Source organism: Lepidochelys olivacea, assembly GCF_965140295.1.
Source record: "Lepidochelys olivacea isolate rLepOli2 genome assembly, chromosome: 7".
Classification (NCBI taxonomy): Eukaryota; Metazoa; Chordata; order Testudines; family Cheloniidae; genus Lepidochelys; species Lepidochelys olivacea.
Genome location: NC_140417.1, coordinates 83,007,363 through 83,027,445, shown reverse-complemented (window position 1 = coordinate 83,027,445; position 20,083 = coordinate 83,007,363). Strand labels below are relative to the sequence as shown.

Sequence of the window (20,083 nt, the reverse complement as noted above, 5' to 3'; positions counted from 1 at the left end):
TCGTGTGGTTCATTTACTACCCAGTTATGTTTTTGAGGGTGAATGTGATATTGGGAGGGTTTCTGCTTTCCATATAACTCCCCTGAGAGCAAGTTTGTTTCTTGATTTATTGCCACTTGCATAGCATTATAAGGAACTGTAGATGGGGGAGCTGACAAGGAAATGTGTGAGCCAGCCCATCTGTTCAACATGCTTCCCAACCAAGTTTCATATGTCATATCCTCATTTTTGAAGTCACTTAGCACATCACTGCTTTAAACATCTTGGCACCATTGTTATAAACAAAGACATGCAATTTTTCAGCCAAAACTATCTGGACAAGAGTGCTGGGTGATAACACAAAGGCCAATAACAACAAATCACACAAGTGCACACAACAAGCTCTTTGCAGTGAATGTTTCCAGGCAGTGTGAGGTTCAGCAAAGGTGTACTTTGGTGCTTTCACTTCAGTGCTTTTTTCTGAATAGGTAAAACTCTGTGCCTTTTCTTTACAAAGTCCTTGGTTTTGATATAAAGCGACCACACTCTGATTCTTAACTCTACTGAAATTCATTAGCGCTTCCTTGATAACGTGTAACTGAGCAGCACAGTAACACTGGTTTATACATGAATATGCTGAAATAGAATATCCTTACTACATATACAAGAGAAGAATGAAACTTAATTGGATATATTCTGCTTCTGGGAAGGCATCAAGTTTTATTGCAAAAACGACAGGGATAAGTTAACTGGATTGGATAAATTAAAAAGACCCCAAAGCTTGAACAAAACCTTTTTTCAATTTACAAACAGCTCAACCAACTGGTTTCTCTTCATTTTTGCACATCTCAGCATTTTAAGGCCAGGACCAAACCCAGAAGTGCTAAAAGACCAGAAGAAAAGCTGTTCATACAGTATTTTCAGCCAGGAAAGCAGAAGGAACTTGAGGGAACCTGTTCTAATGAGATTCCTAGTCCAATTTTACAGATCCAAAGGAGAAGCTTCTCCAGTTTCAGATGCTGATCCCAACCAACTGCCCAAAACAGTTGAGGCTTGTCCATCACTAAAAACCAATAGGCACTGCAGCTCATAGGCCAGCTTTTTGTCCCTAACTCTAATTTTAGATAGTCAAATCTTTATCTGTCTCTCTTATTTTGGGATCTTTCTAAGACTGGACTATATATGGCTTCCCAAGTTCTCCTTGCTTCCTGGAGACTTACGGGCAATCCCAGTGGACCTCGGTCTCCTTTCTCACCCTCGACACCCTTCTCTCCTTTCATTCCATCAATCCCCGCTTCCCCCTGAAGGAAGAATGGATCAGAAAATAAACCCATCATGGCACCACTTCTAAAACAAACATTTCTCCATTCCAAAGGCATAGCAGCACCAAAGATAGTATAGTAGAGGCCAAAGAAACCTTGGATAGTATGGACCTGGTTTTCCTCTCATACTGGAGAACAACACTGTAGCTCAATTGACTTCAGTACGGTTACTCCTGATTTACACCAGAGCAGGGGAGACAAGAATCAGGGCCAATGTCTCATTACAGAATTTATGGGGAACAGAGCTCATATATTTCCCTCCCTTTGGTGTTCAGGAATTAGTGAGAAAGTAGATCTATGACAAGCAGGTGGAAGTTAAGTGTATATAATAGAGTTGGTCAGAAATTTTCCGGCAGACGTGTGTCATGGAAATGTGTTTGATGAAGATTCATCATGAAATTAAAATGGAACAAAAGTGATAATTCTATTTTGAACTTTTTGGAATGGAACATTTTGGCTTTCCGCTTCTAAATGATAGTTCTTTTTTTAATTTCATACTATAAAATATCAAATGAAAAAAGCTGTAATCAGAATGAAATGTTTCAATGTTGTAACAAAATGTTTTGATCAACCAAAAACAATTTTTTATGTGAATTTTGGTTCACAGGAAATTTTGCAATTTTTTGTTTTCATTCCATTCTGGAATGGAAGAAATTTCAAAATTGCAAAACTCCCATAGAAATAAAAATTCCAGTTCTTGTACAGCTCTAGAATGTATATATAACACATACTTGCCACCTTTCCCTTAATTATGAAAAAGCATTCCTTTTTTGGTAAAAATGGATATCATTGCCCATTCTCCCAGAAACAAATCTATTTGGCTTAGTGTATGTACTTGGAAGAGACTTCCTACCTCTAACATGCTTCCAAATGTGCTTCCAAAGGGTAGCCAATTCTCTTCCCAATCACTAAAACTTGCCATAGGACTGAAGAGGCTATAAGGAACCTGGGAGCTTAAGGGGATGGAATATACCTAAGTTTTTCTGGACTTGTTTCTTTTAGGACCAGGCCTATATGGCCAATAGGTATCAAAGCAATTTGAGGAGGATCATGTGTAGTTGTTCCTTCCTCACCTCTAACCAAAACTTCAGGAATTTGTATGGTCTGGGTCTTTTTGGTACATACCCACACAAACTACCAGGTCTGGATCTTTCAAAGGTTTTTCAGACAGGTGGTAGCAGTGGTTAGTGGTTTATTGAGCAACCAACATTTCTATATTTGTATGTGTACCCAACACTTGGGGACAATAGGAATGAACATCTCTGTTTTTTACAGAATGAACCAATCCTGAAAGCCAACTGGTATGCAATGTGAGGACATCTGTCCCAAAAGTGCTGTGTCCTGTTAAGGTGCCATTCCAATTGGCACCATGAATGTATTAGGAGGATAAGCTCAGGAAGCCAAACACCTAGACTACTCAGGAGGAGTGGGTACTTCCATATTTACATCAACATCTTACAATCTTCACTGAGAGGTCATTTAAACCACCTAACTGGATCAAAGCTAAAATGTAGATCTGGGCTGTTGAAATATGCTGTTGAAATATGCTGTCTTGTCAAAACCAAAATGTATTGCAGAGACATATTTAGTTAGGTGAAGTTTTCATCAGGAAGGTTTCTGAGGTCCAGGATGGACTCTCACATCACAGAGAGAGACCTGAATTGAAAACTTGACCTTTTCAATACTTAAACGGATGTTTCTGACACAATGTCTGAATGTTTTATCTTCATTCCAGTGCAGAACAAAAACAAATTTTTAAACCTATGTCATTCTCCAGCCAGCTCAAGTAAAATATCAATACTTAACAGCTTATAGCCTTACCTTCGGTCCTGGAAGGCCTTGAAGACCCTATAGTTGAGATAAGAAATGGTAATATTTTATTACTATGATTTTAAATCCCAGTATCCTGGTTTCATGTGCAGTGTAATACCTTGGTTTTTTGACAAGGTGGATGAGGTAATATCTTTTATTGGACCAACTACTGTTGGTGAGAGAGACAAGTTTTTGAGCTTACACAGAGCCGATCCAATAAAATATATTATCTCACACATCTTTTCTCTCTAATATCCTGGGACCAACATAGTTACAGCAACACTGCATACAACCTTTCTCTTCTGGCATACTTAGCTCATATATGCTTAATATGACATTGTCAACTATATACATACATAGTGCTTTGGAAGGTATCATTTTTTACATTAGGGCATACTTCATGTACTCTGGTTTGGTAATGAAGAGAGTCTATCCAAAAACAGTCTGGCAGTGGTGCATGCCTGCTGCTAAGATCATTTTCCTGGTTCGTCACTCTGATTACATTTCTCTACTGGCTCCCTTTGCATCAAACACGAGCGCTTTCCTTTAACTTTAAGGCCCATCACAACATAGGGTACAGCTATCAAGCTAAATTAGTAACCTTCTGCTGTGTCAGTTTCTCTCTTTATGCTGCCATTATTTCCAACCTTTACTGCCGACCTGTGAGCTTCGCCCTCAGATACCTCTGTCTCCCACACCACTTCTTATACACAAGAAAAGCTCCATCAGAAATCTGTACAATCATTACACTAACTTCATTCAAATCTCTCCTTAAGTCTAATCCCCCAAAGTAATCAATCAGAACTTACTGCAGCACCTGGTGGGCCTTGGGGCCCGGGTGGCCCCGATACCTAAAAATCAAGGTAAAAAAGTAATTGTCATAATAAACGCTTCTGTGAAAGTACAAGGCACAGTCTACAGAAAACTAGGTTTTTGGGAGCAGTGGATGGCTGGTTATTAAATCACATGGAAAATGGTGTTTGCCACTCCAAGAAGCTCATGAAGGCTATGAGGATGCTGTTGTGTCAGTGATAAGGTGGCTGGTGTGAGACCTGCAGAGTTTCAAGAAGCACTGGTGACAAGATTCAACTGTACATCTTCTGATAGTACAGAAAAAAGTGAAGAGAGAAACTTACTGAATCCCCTGCATCTCCTTTTTCCCCATCCTCACCAGGTTCTCCTTTCTCTCCCTGTAAACACAACAATATAACTATGTAAACAGATTTCAGAGTGGTAGCTGAACTAGTCTGTATCAGCAAAAACAACGAGGAGTCCTTGTGGCACCTTGGAGACTAACAAATTTATTTGGACATAAGCTTTCATGGGCTAGAATCCACTTCATCAGATGCATGGAGTGGAAAATACAGGAGCAGGTATAAATACATGAAAAGATGTGACTTGCCTTACCAAGTGTGAGGTTGAAGAATTCTTCAACAAAAAAACTTCAAAAACAGACTCCAACATGAAACTGCAGAACCGGAATTAATTTGCAAACTGGACACCATCAGATTAGGCCTGAATAAAGACTGGGAGTGGTTGGGTCATTATAAAACCTAAACCTAATTTCCCCCTACTGTTACTCACACCTTCTTGTTAACTGTCTGAAATGGGCAACTCTCATTACCACTTCAAAAGTTATTTTTCCTCCATTGATATCCTGCTGTCAATTGAATTGTCTCATTAGACTAACTTCACACTTGGTAAAGCAAGTCACATCTTTTCATGTATTTATACCTGCTCCTGTATTTTCCACTCTAGGCATCTGATGAAGTGGGTTCTAGCCCACGAAAGCTTCGTCTCAAATAAATTTGTTAGTCTCTAAGGTGCCACAAGGACTCCTTGTTGTTTTTTGTATGTAAACAGAAGCACCAGTGAGAGTCTAGCTCCACCAACAGCCAACTGTGAAACAGCCACAAGTTTAGAAATAGCAATCCCTTCAAGGAGGAAAGAGAACTTAGCATTTATTTACAAACATCGTTCATCTGCATCCCTTTCTGCTCTCCTGAACATCTGTGCCAATATTATGCAGTGTGTGAAGGTTCAGGTCCCTGAAAGTGTTATCCCAGGATGGATTTTCAGTTTAGGGATTATTCTCTTAAATCCTAGAGTTGGGGTATGGAGAGTATAGCTAGGATCTGCTATTATTTCACCAGCATGCAGGGTAAATTTTTCAAAAGTGCAAAGCAATTTAGGAGAAAAGTCCTATTGACTCTCATTGAGACTTAGGATTCTATATCCCTAAGTCACTTTTGAATGGATCTAAGGCTCCTAAATTATGTAAGCCCTTTTGAACATGTAACTCTCAGAGTTCTGGTGCTTGCTCTGTCCTCAGTTTAACCCAACTTGAAAATTCATTCTTTCTTTTGCACTCTTACTGTCAATCCTGGAAGTCCAATTAGACCTGGTAATCCTGAAGGTCCTGGTATCCCTTGGTCACCTCGTTCTCCTTTCTCCCCATTTGGGCCATCAAGACCCTACAGATCAAGAAAGACTTTTGTTTCTTGCAATACTAAATCATGCAAATAAAAGATAGACATAATGTTAAACTGAAATATGAAAAGCTCCTTTAGTTCCTTGAGTGGCATGGGTGATGTTAATGTTCTCCACTTCACTCCACTTGAAATCAGAGGGTTACTGGTGCATGCTATCTGGTTTTGTAGTTGTGAAGTGCTTCATTGCTCCTTGTGAAGTCAATGGGAATACCCACATGCTTAAAGTTATGCTCATGCTTAAGTGTTTTCCTGGATTAGTGCCAAAATCTCATCCTAACAACTAATTCTTATGGGACTGAGAGCAATAGTCAGTTATTAATAACCTTGTGGAAATACATAAGAGACACGGTGTCTTTTAATCTGTAAAGCATTATTAATCCACTATTACTTTATTCAGAGAAACAATTAGGATGTGTCACTCAGAGAGCAGCCAGGGTTTTCAACCCTGAAAGACTGATGTGATTACTTCTACCTGTACATGCACTGTACACTAAGGAGGCTCTCTGTCCCTAAAGTTCACATTCAAGGCCCTCAACATCTGCAAGTGTTTGCACCCAGGCTTTTGGTTCATGTCCATCTCCGCCGTGACTCTTTACAAACACAACTCACTGCTATGATGTGTTGTATTTACTCACCGGAGAGCCAGCTTCTCCTGCCTCCCCCTTTTCCCCCTTTGCTCCTGGGGTCCCCGTAAGTCCAGTCTCTCCCTTCGCTCCTGGAGGTCCCTCCTTTCCTGGGGGCCCTTGGGGACCAGGAGGCCCCACCTCTCCTGATTTACCTCGTGGCCCCTAAAAAGATATCCACATGATTTAAAAATAATACTTCCACAGTTAGGGAAAGAAATCAAAGTATGGGGCTTAGTTCACTGGAGTCTCTGGGCCTGACTCTCATTCACAATGAAACTCCTTTACACTGCTCAGGCAGTGTAATGGAGCCTTACAGTGAGTGTAATCAAATGTAATTCACAGAGGAATATGGGGGAGGGAGGCTTAGTGTAAATGAGATTTAGTCCCTCTCGTTCTATTACAAGATACAGTCTGGTGGTTTACACAGAGGCAGTGCTTAGCATAGGAGTAGATGTCATTAGACAACACTCTCCTCTTGTCCATGGACAACTAATGTGAAATTTGCAGTTTTTCTTTATCAACATTTTTGGGGTGAAAGAGGAATGTTTGATGAAGTAGTGACTAAAAGTCCAAAATTATAAGCAGTGCTTAAGCACTTTGCTGAATCAGACCCTATGGGACTACTCATGTGCTTAGCGTTAAACATATCGCTAAGTGCTTTGCTGGTTCAGGGTCAGAGCATGCAGCAGCTAGCGGGACTGAGCCTTAATGGGTCTGATTCTGCTTTCATGTAAACTAGTGTAAATCAGGAGTAACACCAATGTTCTTACATTGCTGTAAATCTGGTACAAATGAGAGATGAATTAGAGTGTATATCTTTCACATATACAAAAAAAGGTGAAAAAGGATGTGCTGAATGGTTCATGTACATATATTATTTAGAACTGGTCAAAATTTTCAAAATTCAATTTGCCATCCCCTTGTCCCCCCAAAAACATGGATGAATTTTTTTGCAAAAATGTTTATGAAAAACGAATCCTGTCCTTGAGCAGCTACAGTGCTGCTCAAGAAAATTTCAGAATTGAATAGGTTGATGAAAACTTGTGGTGAGATTTTGAATTTCCGTGGAAAAGAGAGGAGACATCATTAGAAAAATGTTCATGGAAAAATATTCCCATTGTTGACTAGCTCCAATTATTATCAGCCATTAAATTCCCAAATCCAGCAACAGAGAAGAGTCATAACACTCATCTTCAAATGGCATCTCTCATCTTACCTTCTCTCCATCGTGTCCAGGAGGACCCGGCAAACCAATTTCACCCTAAAGTGCAAAATCATCATAGATCATTTTTTAAAAGTGTTATTTTGCCTACTTTTACATGGGGCTTGGAAACTGGAAGATGGGGCTTGTGCTATGGAAACAGTCAACAGCAATGACTATGGGAGAGCTAGTTACTCATTACTAATAACCACAAAAATAAAGGCTGCAAATGCTTAAGAAACAGGGCTCAAAACAATGTCAGAATTTTAAGGGTGCATAACTCCAATATAGTTGTTCATACTGATTGGCAGTTCATGGCCTGGACTAGACTGTAACCATGCACTGAGATTAACTCTAATATGCAGTTGTTTGAAGGACAGTGGGAGTAAGAAATCATTCTCCTTCCTTGAGCCAAGGCCATGCCTGGTCATTGTGGGAGGAATGTGAGATATGGAGAAGGCAAAGAAATGATAACTAAGCATGTACAGAGTGCAAGGAGGAGAAGGATTGCAGAATGTCATGGGTGATGCAGGTGGACAAGGAGCATAATAGCATCAGTATTCCAGCCTTTGATTCTCATGCATTTCTACTTATCTTTTTATGCATGACAAAGGGAAAGTGGTACCTTCTGTCCTGGTTGCCCTGGGGTCCCAGCTACTCCTGGAAGTCCAGGAGGTCCCTAAATAAGAAAAATATGCAAATGACATTTTTTTCAAAACCTTCTCATATTGGAGGGAAGGCAGAATTGTATTTTCTTTACATTTTTGTACTGGCAATCCTGAAATATATTAACTTGGAAAATGAATAACTAACAGTGGGCTACTGAATAACCAACAGTAGCAATTCAAAGTCAAATTCGGCCACAGATTTATTTCTCCACTTGATGAACAAAAAAAAATTACTATGAAAATGGCATTTTTGATTATCTGCTTCCGATAATGAAGTCAATTAAAATAATTATTTGCTATTGATAATAAATATATTCTGCTTGTAATCTGGTACCCAAATAGAGAACATAGATAGCAGGAAAATTCTATATTTCTGAGTTCCCCAGTGCAGGTTAAATTTAATTAAGTGACAAAGTATCACAAATTTAGCAGCGGTAGAAATGATTTATTACCTGCAATTTGCAAAGTGCCTCAATTTTTGGGTACCCAGCTTAAGACATGCATGTTGTCATAAAGGTGAGCACTCAAAAATGGAAACCCCCAAAATAAGAAGCCACTACTGGAAACGCTGGCTGATATGCAAGTTCCTAATGTGCACATCATCATAGTATCTGTTTGCTACATATAAAATTAAAGGTCATAGCTATTTGATAATGGTCCTAGTTCTTCATCCCATTTTAAATTGCCCCCTCAACTGGGATTAATATTGATGTCTATCTCCCACAAGAAACAGTGTGGGGCTATCATACATCTCTGGTATTAGGGAAGGGCATGCTTAAGAGAGGAGACTTTCACTGGCCTTGAAAACAGAACTACTTAGGCCCACCCTGACCTGCACTGGGCTTTCCTTACTTTGATCCTCTCTGCTGTCTGAGTGCCTGACCAGCAGCATTACTTTTACAAAGCAGGTAAACAAATAGTACTAATAATACAAGAGCCTCAGGAGTAAAACACAAGAAGTATCCTTCTTTTAGCTGTCAGTGCTGCTTTTCAGTGTCAGCACGAAACTGTAAAGGCCAGACATTCTTGTGGCATAGAATTAAAAGTTTGCCAGTCTGTATCACTGCCTACTTTCCTCTAGCTGTTACTAAAATCCAGTTACTTCTTCAAAAAACAAAACGCCCAGCGAGAAGAGTAAGAACTCACCATCAGGGCCAACGTTCGTATTTCCTAAAAATTAAAATAAATAAATAAATACAAATAAAAGTCTCACTTGAAAGTTAAACTATTTCTGAACACAGTATTTGTGTTGTTTTTTTTTCTCTTTTAACACTATACTGGTTAAGATGACTAGGAAGTATATTACAGGCATTAAATAAAAATAAGCAGAAAAGTAGCCTCAGCTCCCTTTGTAATAGTATTCCAGAAATGTACTCCTTCTGTGCTGGGAGCACTATGGGGCTGTCAGGAAGGCTGGATGGTAGAAATTGTGGGTAATCTTCTCCTGGTAGGTGCATGACTAGTCTAGAGTGAAAGACATTTCCCTGCATGGTTTATGGCCTTTTTCTAAACAATCTAATATGTATGTTCTGGGTTATTCTTATGAGGGAGTTCAGATGAACTCTGTGTCTACCTTATTAAGAATGTGTCCTGTGTCATTGTAAAGGACTAGCACTATATAAACAATAAGCATTATTCATTGCTATTAGTATGGAAGAAGAAATATGTTGGGCTGGACTGACATGCTTAGTTTTGTCCATCCAAAATGAAATGTGATATCAATGTTCTTAAATTTTCTGTCTTTCCAAGGGTCCATTCTCTTCCCCTGGCCCCACACTTCTTCCATCACCTAGGCTACTAAAAAGTGTAGTGACCTGCAGCTCTGCTGGGGATCTCTCTGTCACTACAAAGCAAAGGGAGAAAGAACCAATCTGACTGAGAGAAAGGATCTCATTGAAAACAACCTAATAATTCACTCCAGGAGTCACTGAACATGGCTCTTGAGCTGTGCAGGCTAGTTTCTCACCTGTAGAGCTTCGTTGATGTTACCATCATAATCCACAATTTCATCCTTTCCTGGCTCCCCTTTGGGACCCTATAAAATGAACCAGATCTCCAGTCAGGACTTGGTGTTCCCATGCAGGATGGAGTTGTCTGAATTCTTCTAAGTTAAAACCGTTCAAGGAGCAATTGATAAATACAGCTGTGGGGAAGTGCTTATGACGGGAAGACTCCAGCATGTAGTACAAAGAGTGTTGCTAAACTGGTTGCTCTTAGGTTCTACGGGTCAGATTCACCAGTGTGCTCAAGCTGCTTTGCTCTACCATGGCAATACAAACGAGCTATAAACCCAGTTAATCATGGTAAAGGGTTTGGCAAGACACAAGGAAAACAGTCTGGAAGCCATTTAAACAGGACAAGTAGTCTTCTGCTCTTTCTAAAATTCCTTATATTTTCATGAATGAAGCCCCTTTATTAGTCAGTGGAGTAGCACCTACCCTTGGACCAACAGGCCCCTGTTCTCCAGGTGCTCCAGGTTCTCCCTGTAACAATACAAACATTGCATTATCAAAGATCTGGAGTTTTTTGCTGCAACTATGAAATGAGTTAGGGCTAGATTTGCAATACATTGACCCTGTGTAAGGGGCAGTGCATAGCTGTGTCACCCCAGAATCACCCTACAGAAGGACTTGTCTTTCCCTGCTCTCTCCTTGCCCCAGCGGGGGATAGTAATTTGCTACAGACCCGTACCAGTAGCAAATTACTGCCCCAACACCTCATGCTGGCCAGTGCATTCAAGAATGACAGAGCCAAATCTTTGCTCCCTCTCCACCTCTCCCTACCCACCTGCTTGAGGAGAGAGTAGCAGGGGCTTAGCTGCCACTTGCCTCTGAGCCCAAGGTCCAGGGCAGGCATGCAGACACGTGGGGATGGGGCACTCCTACTGCCACTTATGCCCCATGTGCAGGCCCCTAGCCTAGGCCCCAGTCTGCGTCTTTGAATATTGACTTTGACATTCCCTCTTCCATTGCTGATGGAATGTACTGCACAGACTAAAATGATAGTTCTGTAATGAGGAGTGCAGCCCTGAGACATGACTATGTTCAGTCACGAAAAAAGAAGAGCAAAATGGGAAACTGATTATGCTTACCAGTACTCAGAATGGTCACAATACTGTGACCTTGGGTACAGCCTCTTGAGATGACAGGGGGAATGGTAAAACAAGAAGTCATAATCTAATGTTCGGGGGCACTTGAAATCAGAATGTGAAATAGACACCACGAGAGGGGGTTCAAGCAGTGTTTAAAATTCTCTGTATTGAGAAGTTTGGTACTAGACAAAGCTGATTGTTTAAGGTCAGGGAGATGAACGTGGAGTGGCCATCTGGTATTTTGCTGGTGATGAATAACGCTAAAGTCTTTGATCCTCCTAAAAATTTAATTCTTTATCCTTAGACATCCCATCCCATCGGAGCCCTGATTTACAGCCAGAGTGGTGCTCTGTACTTCAGCCGCCTTAACAGGATTTGCAGGGACAATTCCCATTGTGTATGTGGCCTTTTGTACTATTCTTTTAAGAGAAGCATTCTTCAGCACTATAACGTAGACACTACAAACAAGTGCCTTGTAACCTGGTAAGCTGACATCTTGTTTGAACTTCAAATGAGAGTGTAAAGCTCACATTTCAGGAGCAACCATTAAACACAGTCACAAGTGCTACATCATTATGTTAGGAGGTAAAGCAAACAAGGATCAACTGATTAATGAAGACACAGCTTTCCAATTGAAGAGACCCTTCTCTCCCCAGAAAGTACATTTATATATGTATAACCCCCATTTCTTTTTCTTATTTCAGGACGTTCAGCCAAAAACACTTATTGTTGTAATTACAGCTGCTGTTTCTACTTATGCCCTACTATCACCATTCCACAACACTATCTAGCATATTCTTTATTCAGCACATTCCCCCAGAAGCTGCTTGTTTGAAAAGATTATTCAAAAGACTAGGTCAGCCAAGGGAGAACCTATAGGTCTTAAAATGTTGTTGTGCATCTCCTCCTATTTTCCTAACCCTTTAGTCCCCGTTCTTGATACACCTCTTTTGAAGGAAGCACTTCCGCTGTGCTGCAATGGTACTGATCAACATGTTCAAATTGATTTCAGGTAGCACCCCACTCACCTGCTAGTTCCATCAAGGTCCCCCTGCTCTGACCCACTAGACCCCTCCCCTTTCCTCCCAGATCCAAGAATCCCGGACTTTCAGCCCTCCCTGTCTCACTAGCATACTGGCCAACATTTTCAAACTACTTTCAGGAAGCATTCTACCCCTCCACTCCCCCAGTCCCACCAAATACCCCCACTGCATCCTTCCACTCCCCCTCCACATCCCCTTAGCCTCACTGCCCCTGCTCCACCAACACCCCCACTGCCACACTCTTGCTCCCCCACTCATACCTCCATTCAGTCTCCCTGTCCCCCACCCAGGTCCTTGTACCCTGGAGCACACACAGTGAGGCAAGCAGAATTACAGGACCCTGCCCTGGCCAGGCTATAATGAGCTCATCCATAGGCGGCCTTTGGGGAGACAGGCCCACAGTTACACCCAGGGAAGCAGAGACAAGACATTCACTCTTGTCAGGGTATTTGCAGCGGAACAGAACCGTGCAGGCCTCCCTTCTCCCTGCTGTGCCCAGTCCTGGGACAGGAGAGGATGTTAGCCCTCCTCTTGCACCTAAAGGCTTGGGGAGAATGGGGCATGATCCCCCCTGCCTAATCTACAACCTCCCTGCTGTGCTGAGTCCCAAGATGAGTGGGAATGTTCCCCTCTCTGAACCTGTTATTCACCCCCTCTCTGCTGCAGCCAAGGCCTGGGGAAAAAGGGGCATGAACCCCTCCTTGACATATTGTTCAGCCACAACTTTGCACTGCTTCAGCTCTGCATCACCATCACACCAAATCTACCTCCCTGCCCTGCCATTGGTTGCCAAGCCCAGCCAACCCCGCCCCTCTTGCAAAAGCAGAGCAGACGTCAGCCTTATTACCCAGAATCTTGTGCATCAGCTGCACATGTGCCTCAGCCTCTCTCGCTGACTCAGGGAGAGGAAGACTGATATGTGTGTGTGTGGCTAACGCACAAGATGCTGGGCAATGTAGTTTTATGAGGGCGACAACATTATTCAATCAGGAGTTGGGAGTTTTTTGGTCCAAATGGGAGCCTCCCTGACATACTGGGAGAGTCAGTCAGTCTGGCTGCAACCCTTTCTTTTCCCAGAGCCTTCTCCTTGTCTAGCTCCACACTTCCTATTCTGGGCTTGTTTCTTTACTCCCTGCCCTCCATCCCACCAATCCTCAGCTATGGATGGCCAGCATGATGCCATAGCTCCTCTACTACATAACTGCAGTTGCTAGGTGTGGGCTGGTTGGGCAGTCCTCAGAGTCTCCCTGCCTGCTTGGGCATTCCCACTGCAGCTTGTTTGCCTTCTTCCTGCAAATACCGTTGCACCTCAGACCCAGGCTTGTGTGGGCCTGTTGATTAATACTGCTCTGATTGCTTTGGATGTGCAGATCCTGCAGAAAATGTTGTGTGTACTGGAGAAAATTGTTGTTTCTTTTAATGACTGGCTGTAGCCATCAGGTATTGTTTAAGCGAAGTTTTTTGTATGGTGAAACAATTTTCCTATTGCATATTGTAACTGAGCTCCCTGGCCTGGAATCCTCTGCTAAGCCATAAGCCCCTATTGTGCCCTCCTCCTCTGTACCTTTTTCCCCTGCGGTCCTGCAATGCCAGTCTGGCCAATGTCACCAGCTTCCCCCTAGGAGAAAAGAGAAAAGCAACAGATTCATATAAATGAGTAGAAAGGAGCAATTCTAACAATGGCTGTGCTAGGGGTCAGCGGTTAGACCTGACAGCACTTCAGACAGGAAACATTCCACTAGCTCAGGTAGCCCTGTCATACCCAGATTTCTTTTAGGAGTTTCAGAGCAATGAGGTGACTTCCTATTTCTACACTACCCATGGGCTACGGGACTAAAAAGTGAATGGGTGGTATGAACTGGGACCAATGGGTCATCTCTTAACTGCACTGTGAATGGAACTAGTCCTAAGTGTCCTAAACATCCTCTGCTATCAGGTGTGGTTTGAGGGCTGCTAGTTCTCTAGGCAGGAACACAGCAGGAAAGGAGGTTCCGAGTCTTGATACACAATGTTCACCCTGTCCCAGCTGCTATCTATGGCACCAGCTGCTGGCAGTGATTCTGAGGGACTGTTTGCTTACAGACACTATAGGGAAATCATTTGAACACAGCTAGGGTTTTTTCCCCAGGAAATGCAGTTCATAAATTTTCTGACCTTCAGCATTTAAAATAACAAACTAAAGAACTCTGCAGGAGCTGGCTAGCTTATGGAATCTCCACAGTGCATAATTACAGCCAAGTGCAGACAAATGCAAACTTCAACCCCTTCCTAAATACCCTGAGCTAGGTACATTCTCATGCAAAAAGGAAACACAGACTCGTTTGGAGGAAAGAGACACACCTTTGGTCCTGGAGGCCCAGGTAGTCCCGGGGTTCCGGGTTCCCCTTTACCTCCCCCGAGTGAATTGCCAGCATCTCCCTTCTCTCCCTGGTTCAACAAGGAATAATCAACCATCAGTTAAATCAATTTCTCATTCTGTAACTTCACCAGCCAGGCTGTGGTTTTGGGGTCGGGGGAAGCAGGACAAGGTTTGGCTGCAGGGTGCTACTGAAGAACCTGGCTACATTTTACTTAGTTGTTTACTGGTGAATTTTAGAGCTGAGAACCGGAGACTGATAAAACTGGCTAGAGAGGGGTTCTCCCCGTGTCACTGCATCTGGAGTTGCAGCTCCTTCTGTTATTGAACTTCTCTGCTTGTACACAGTTCTGCCAATGCCGTTCATGCCTGACTCCCCACGTGAGGAGACATACTCACACTGGCTCTCGTCGATATGGAATGTAGCCATGGAATCACGAGCAGTGGGAGGAGCTAAGCTCCCGAGTACCCACCTAGTATATGATGGGCACACACTCAGGGAGCTTAGCCCCTCCCACTGCTTGTGCTGCCATGGCTACACTCTGTGTTTAGCATGCTAGATCTATGAGAGCTTGTGTGAATATGTCTCCCTCAAGCTGGGAACTGGAGCCCCAGCTCCAAGTGTAGGCACGCCCTTAGTCAGCAGTGTGTTGGCAACATTTAAACAAGGGGCTCCCTCAAACATTCTCCACCTCAGTCAGTGATACACGTGACATGGCTTGAAAAACACCTCCAACCCTCCCACCATCATGCACAAAATCCATTCATTCCCTACTCTTCCTCCAGCCCCAATCCATCAATCTTTTCAGCCCCACTCCTGTTGACCTGCTGGCACCTCTCCATCAACTCATCTGACAGCTTTGGAGACTGAAATCCTTTCTGTGGTCACAAAACAGATACAGCCTTGGCAGTACCAGCACAGGCTTCCCCACATTGCTCTGCCACTGTGTCTCAGTCCTTTTCTATAGTGGCCATTTTAATAGTGCAATAGGCCAGCCCATTCAGTTCATTGGCTCTCTGCTGAAGAGTTAGTACCAGCTGTAATTGCATTTGGGGGCGTGTGTGTGACATGCACTGGGAGCTGTACAGAAACCACCCTCTCATTTTATATACAGCATCAAATAGCCATTGGATGGTAAGGAGCATTTTAGTCGTCACTGATCTGATCAGGATTTGTGAGCTTGCATCCTAAAGATGAAAGGATTTGTATTCTCCTGTCAGTCCCCTAAACCACTCATTCCTCCTATTCTGTAGACCAAGTTTACCACTGTCACAGGCAGCTGTGTCTCTAGTGCCATCAATGGAGTTGCACCCAGTTAGACCAGCAATATGTTTGACCCCACATGTTTTATTTCTGGTTGGATCCCAGTGTTTTGTTTGGGCTGAAATAAATCACATTTTCACACTAGGTAGCTGGGTATTTTTTAAAAAAGCTACATAACAAAATGAAAATAAGGCGATTAATCTAAATCAATGGGATCCTGCTGCTCTTGGGACTGGTCTTGAAACTGCCAGTTTGCAGGGATTGTAGAGGGGGGTACCACAAAGGTAAGGTGAGAAATGTGCTGTGTTCATCCTGTCGACATAAAATTAATTCCCTCTCCTCAGTGGAACTGGCCATGGAATCATGTTCATATTATCTGCATAGCCTGACACTTTCCCACCTCTAGGGTGGAGTGCAGGTGATAGCATTCAGTGTATTTGTGTGTTTGCACATATATGTGTAAGTGGGTACGCAAGCACATGTGCGTACAGTTTAGGTAATTGTGTACATGTGAGTGCAAGCTTCTTTGTTAGGGGAAGGGAAATGGGATGAAAAGTGTGGCAAAAGTCAGAGAACATTACACACCTTCTGTCCTAGGAATCCAGGAAGTCCGGGATCACCAGCTCTTCCCTTCTCCCCCTGTTGGTGAAAGGCAGAAATGGTCAGGGGGTAGCTTTAATGGCTTCCATTACTTGTGGGATCAGTGAAAGTGCTACTGAATCCTCAGAACTCATCTGATACAATACAGCAAACATTCCTAAAACTCTTCTTTTCCCACTGGGACACCCGTTTAAGAGGCAGCCAAGGCTTTCTCCCTGCCTTCAGTATCTGCTTAACTGTGTCATCATTTTCTCTTATCTCTGACATCTTTTCACCTTATGTTTTAGAAAGCCAGTACGTGCCACTGTCTGTTCCTTTCTATGAGACTCTTAGCATTAAAAGGCCACTGTACTGCTACCAAATTAAAGGTCATTTTGAACTTTAAAACCTGCACTTTGATTACGTATTTTCTTCCTTGTTCTAACAGCCAAAACTCAACAAACTCATTGCAGATGGGCACTGCTTGGTGTCGTTAATTCTTTGCCACCTGCACATATGCTCCTTCTGTAGAACACATGGGTTGTTGCTAGTCCCTTTCGTGCAGCAAATGAATGTTTGAAAGTGAATGCAAGATACAAATGGTCACATGGAATCAAGAGAGACATTTTCACACAAGATGCTATTGGGGTAACTCTGTGGCTGGTGTCAATTGTCAGAGCTCATTTAAGTAAATGGAACTGTGACCATTTACACTCTTTGAGGAACTGCTCAATTAAGTGTAAATGACTGAAAGCATCTTAGGGCCTGATCCTTGACAAGAGGCTGAGTGTTCGAAGGTGCAGGGAATATGAAACTGGGCCCTCTGTGCAAGCCAAATATCAGGCCATATCTTGTGTAAAAGTTCAAAAACTTGTAATTGAATAGCATTGTGCAGCACTGCTCGATAGTGCAACAATGCCCCAGATTGTCTGAGGGGCACGTACCGAAATAACTCTTTTCATATCGATTCTGAAAGACATTCCTGCTCCTGCTGCTGCCACCTAACTCTTCTGAATATAACTACAGCCGATGAGCTTGAAGGGCATCCTGACAGCATTCCTCCAAAGGAATCAAACTCATTGTACTGTAAGGGAATCTCAGAGATACTCATATACCCTTTGTTCGACCTTTAGATATTTTCTGTTTGTTCATCTCCTAGTACATTGATAATAACAAATCCTCTTCTCAATCACCAGGCTCTAAAGAATTAGTGCATCTTCTCCTTTAGCAGCCAAACTCTAAAGTGCTCAGTGCTGATGAAGAGGAGTGAAAACAGGAAAAGGGAAAATTACAAGGTCAGAAGAGGACCAGATAGGCCATCCTTGTCATGACCCCTAAGCAATCAAGACCCCAGCAAGAGGAGTAGTCTGACTGAACTGAGTTGCGAGAGGTATAATCAGATTCTGGATAAATTCCACACTGAAATTTACCCCATGCCACATGCCACCCCATGGCTGTTTTTGTGAAGTGACTTTGTTTAGCTTGCAGTCATATCTTTTGTGTGCCTGAAGCCACCAGTACAAGGCATATCTCTTAGAATTTTTGTGCCACAATTGGCTCACTTACTGTCTTATAAGTTCGGATTAAGATCCTGTTCTAGTCTGTCCACAGGGTGCAAACTGTAAACCAAACCCTTATCTCCAGCATTTCCACACGTGATGAGCTGCTTGTACCACAGGCTCTATTTAGACAGCTGACAGGGTTTTGGTTGCTATAGTTTACAATCATTTTAGTCTCCAAGAGAATGTCTCTAGTACAATAACACTTACCACTAGAGAAAAGATATTTTCTTTCCTGTAATTGTTAGTTCTCCAAAGTTAGCAATTTTTATAGATGATGATGATGACTATGATTTTTTTACTATGGTTTTTACTATGATTAGTCCCTATTTCCCCAATCTTTTCCCCCCAGTAGCATTGGATAATATTTGGTTTTAGGTTTATTTAAACTCTTTAATTTGTCAAAGAGTAACTCACACATGAACAGTTACTTGACTGTATTTCTCAATAGCATACAGGTACATGGAATCTCTTTTAAGGTGGGTTAACTCAGTAATTTGGTCTATAGAGACTTTTAAAGTATTTATACGGGACCCTAGCCCACAATAGCCCATGGCTCTCTTACAATAACAAAATCAAAAGAAAAATTATAGGTAAGGAATTTATTTTTCCTTGCATGCATGGCTGAGATATTTTAATCTCTTAGAAAGACACGTATATGAATTTCAACAGAGTTCAAGGACTGACATCTAACATGCAAGGTGCCTGCAAAAGTGTTCTGAGAAGGGGCATGCACTGTATGGCTCTACAGGAATTAATTAAAAGAAAACTATCCTTGTTCTAGACAACTCTGCATCCCACCTAAGATAGGACAGTTATCTATTTTACAAGACACTCTGACCTCCAGCTCAGTGTAAGTGCTCTGTAGCCTTTCATCCTTGTTAGAACATGTACCTTACAACCACAAGCTAATGATTTTCTCCTTGGAAAAGCAAGAAGGGCAATGTGCTGGATTTTGTTTCTTAAGGAAAAGTTTGAATTATTGGCCATCTCTAAGATGTCAGAATCTTATGATCTCCAGCCATGTCACTGTTCATAGTAATCCACTGAGTCAAAGTGGAACACCCCAGTAAAGGGAAGCTGCTCTTATGGATGCAGACACATTATATCGTGTGGGGAAAAGTTCACTGAGAACTTAAAGAACAGACAACAGAAGTCAATCGTTTTAAAAAACTGAGCGCTCATTAGAAACAGCCATGGGCAACACCCCAATTCAAAGAGGAATGAACATACTCTCAGTCCCTTCATATTTAAGGGACACATTTTCAATAAGGTGATATCCTTTTCATGGGCATGATTTGCACCTGCAAAATTTGTACTCCTAATTCAGTCATGAGTGCAAATGGGGTACTTCCACCAATACTTACCAGAGCGCAATCACAAAGCAGGTGTTTAGAAGTGCAGATGCTCTGATTTCTACTGGCAATTAATTTGGCATCTGTACAACAGGAGGTGGGCCTTGGCCCATCTGGATATATGCATTACACACAAAATCAGGCAGTCGGTCTTGTTAGATAATTGCATTTGTTTGAATAGCAAGGGGCTTTTATGCCTCTTCGGCAGAAGGAATACTAATTGGATGCAAGGATTTTATCTCCTTTTCAGGATAATCAAAATAGTACTTTCTCCTGAATAATCCAGTGCTCCAGACTCCTCTGACTCCAGCACTCTGCTCCTGTTATGTGCTCAGCATATCTGCTTTTCATTGTAGTCCAAGAATCAGGATCAGCATTCATGTGCTGTAGTGAGAGGAGGACCTACAGAGAACATTCTGAGGTGCATACACGTTCATTAAGACATCCTGATTCCGGGTATTCAGATTCCTCATAATTTATTATTGCTGTAATCAAAAGGTACAAAACCTTTCTCAAGAGAATGTTAATGCTCAGTACTTCATTCCCTTCCCAGAATGCACTAATTCCCCCTTTGGGTTGGTCTTTCTGTTTCTTGCAAGGAGGAACATACAAAGCACTTTTCATCAATGAGATGAGAGCATCGGCAATGGGATAAGAGCATTCCACCACACACATGGAACTGTAGTGCAAAGCAGACCCACTTTAGCCATGCCTTTAAGGGAGGAGCAGGCCAGCA

At 42.3% G+C, this 20,083-nt stretch overlaps 1 protein-coding gene across 3 annotated transcripts in view; it reads right to left on the bottom strand.

The window, feature by feature from the left end:
* The window catches only part of COL13A1 (collagen type XIII alpha 1 chain), a 98,962-nt gene that overhangs the window by 19,947 nt on the left and 58,932 nt on the right, over positions 1 to 20,083 (bottom strand). For all 3 annotated transcript variants that reach the window (XM_084635592.1, XM_084635593.1, XM_084635594.1), the window contains 14 exons: positions 16,440 to 16,493; positions 14,575 to 14,661; positions 13,799 to 13,852; positions 10,539 to 10,583; positions 10,067 to 10,135; positions 9,247 to 9,270; positions 8,058 to 8,111; positions 7,448 to 7,492; positions 6,241 to 6,393; positions 5,489 to 5,587; positions 4,250 to 4,303; positions 3,923 to 3,964; positions 3,123 to 3,149; positions 1,200 to 1,280 (listed from right to left, as the gene is read on the bottom strand). In XM_084635592.1, the coding sequence (XP_084491718.1) occupies positions 1,200 to 1,280; positions 3,123 to 3,149; positions 3,923 to 3,964; positions 4,250 to 4,303; positions 5,489 to 5,587; positions 6,241 to 6,393; positions 7,448 to 7,492; positions 8,058 to 8,111; positions 9,247 to 9,270; positions 10,067 to 10,135; positions 10,539 to 10,583; positions 13,799 to 13,852; positions 14,575 to 14,661; positions 16,440 to 16,493 (888 nt within the window). The remainder of the gene's footprint in view (positions 1 to 1,199; positions 1,281 to 3,122; positions 3,150 to 3,922; positions 3,965 to 4,249; positions 4,304 to 5,488; positions 5,588 to 6,240; positions 6,394 to 7,447; positions 7,493 to 8,057; positions 8,112 to 9,246; positions 9,271 to 10,066; positions 10,136 to 10,538; positions 10,584 to 13,798; positions 13,853 to 14,574; positions 14,662 to 16,439; positions 16,494 to 20,083) is intronic.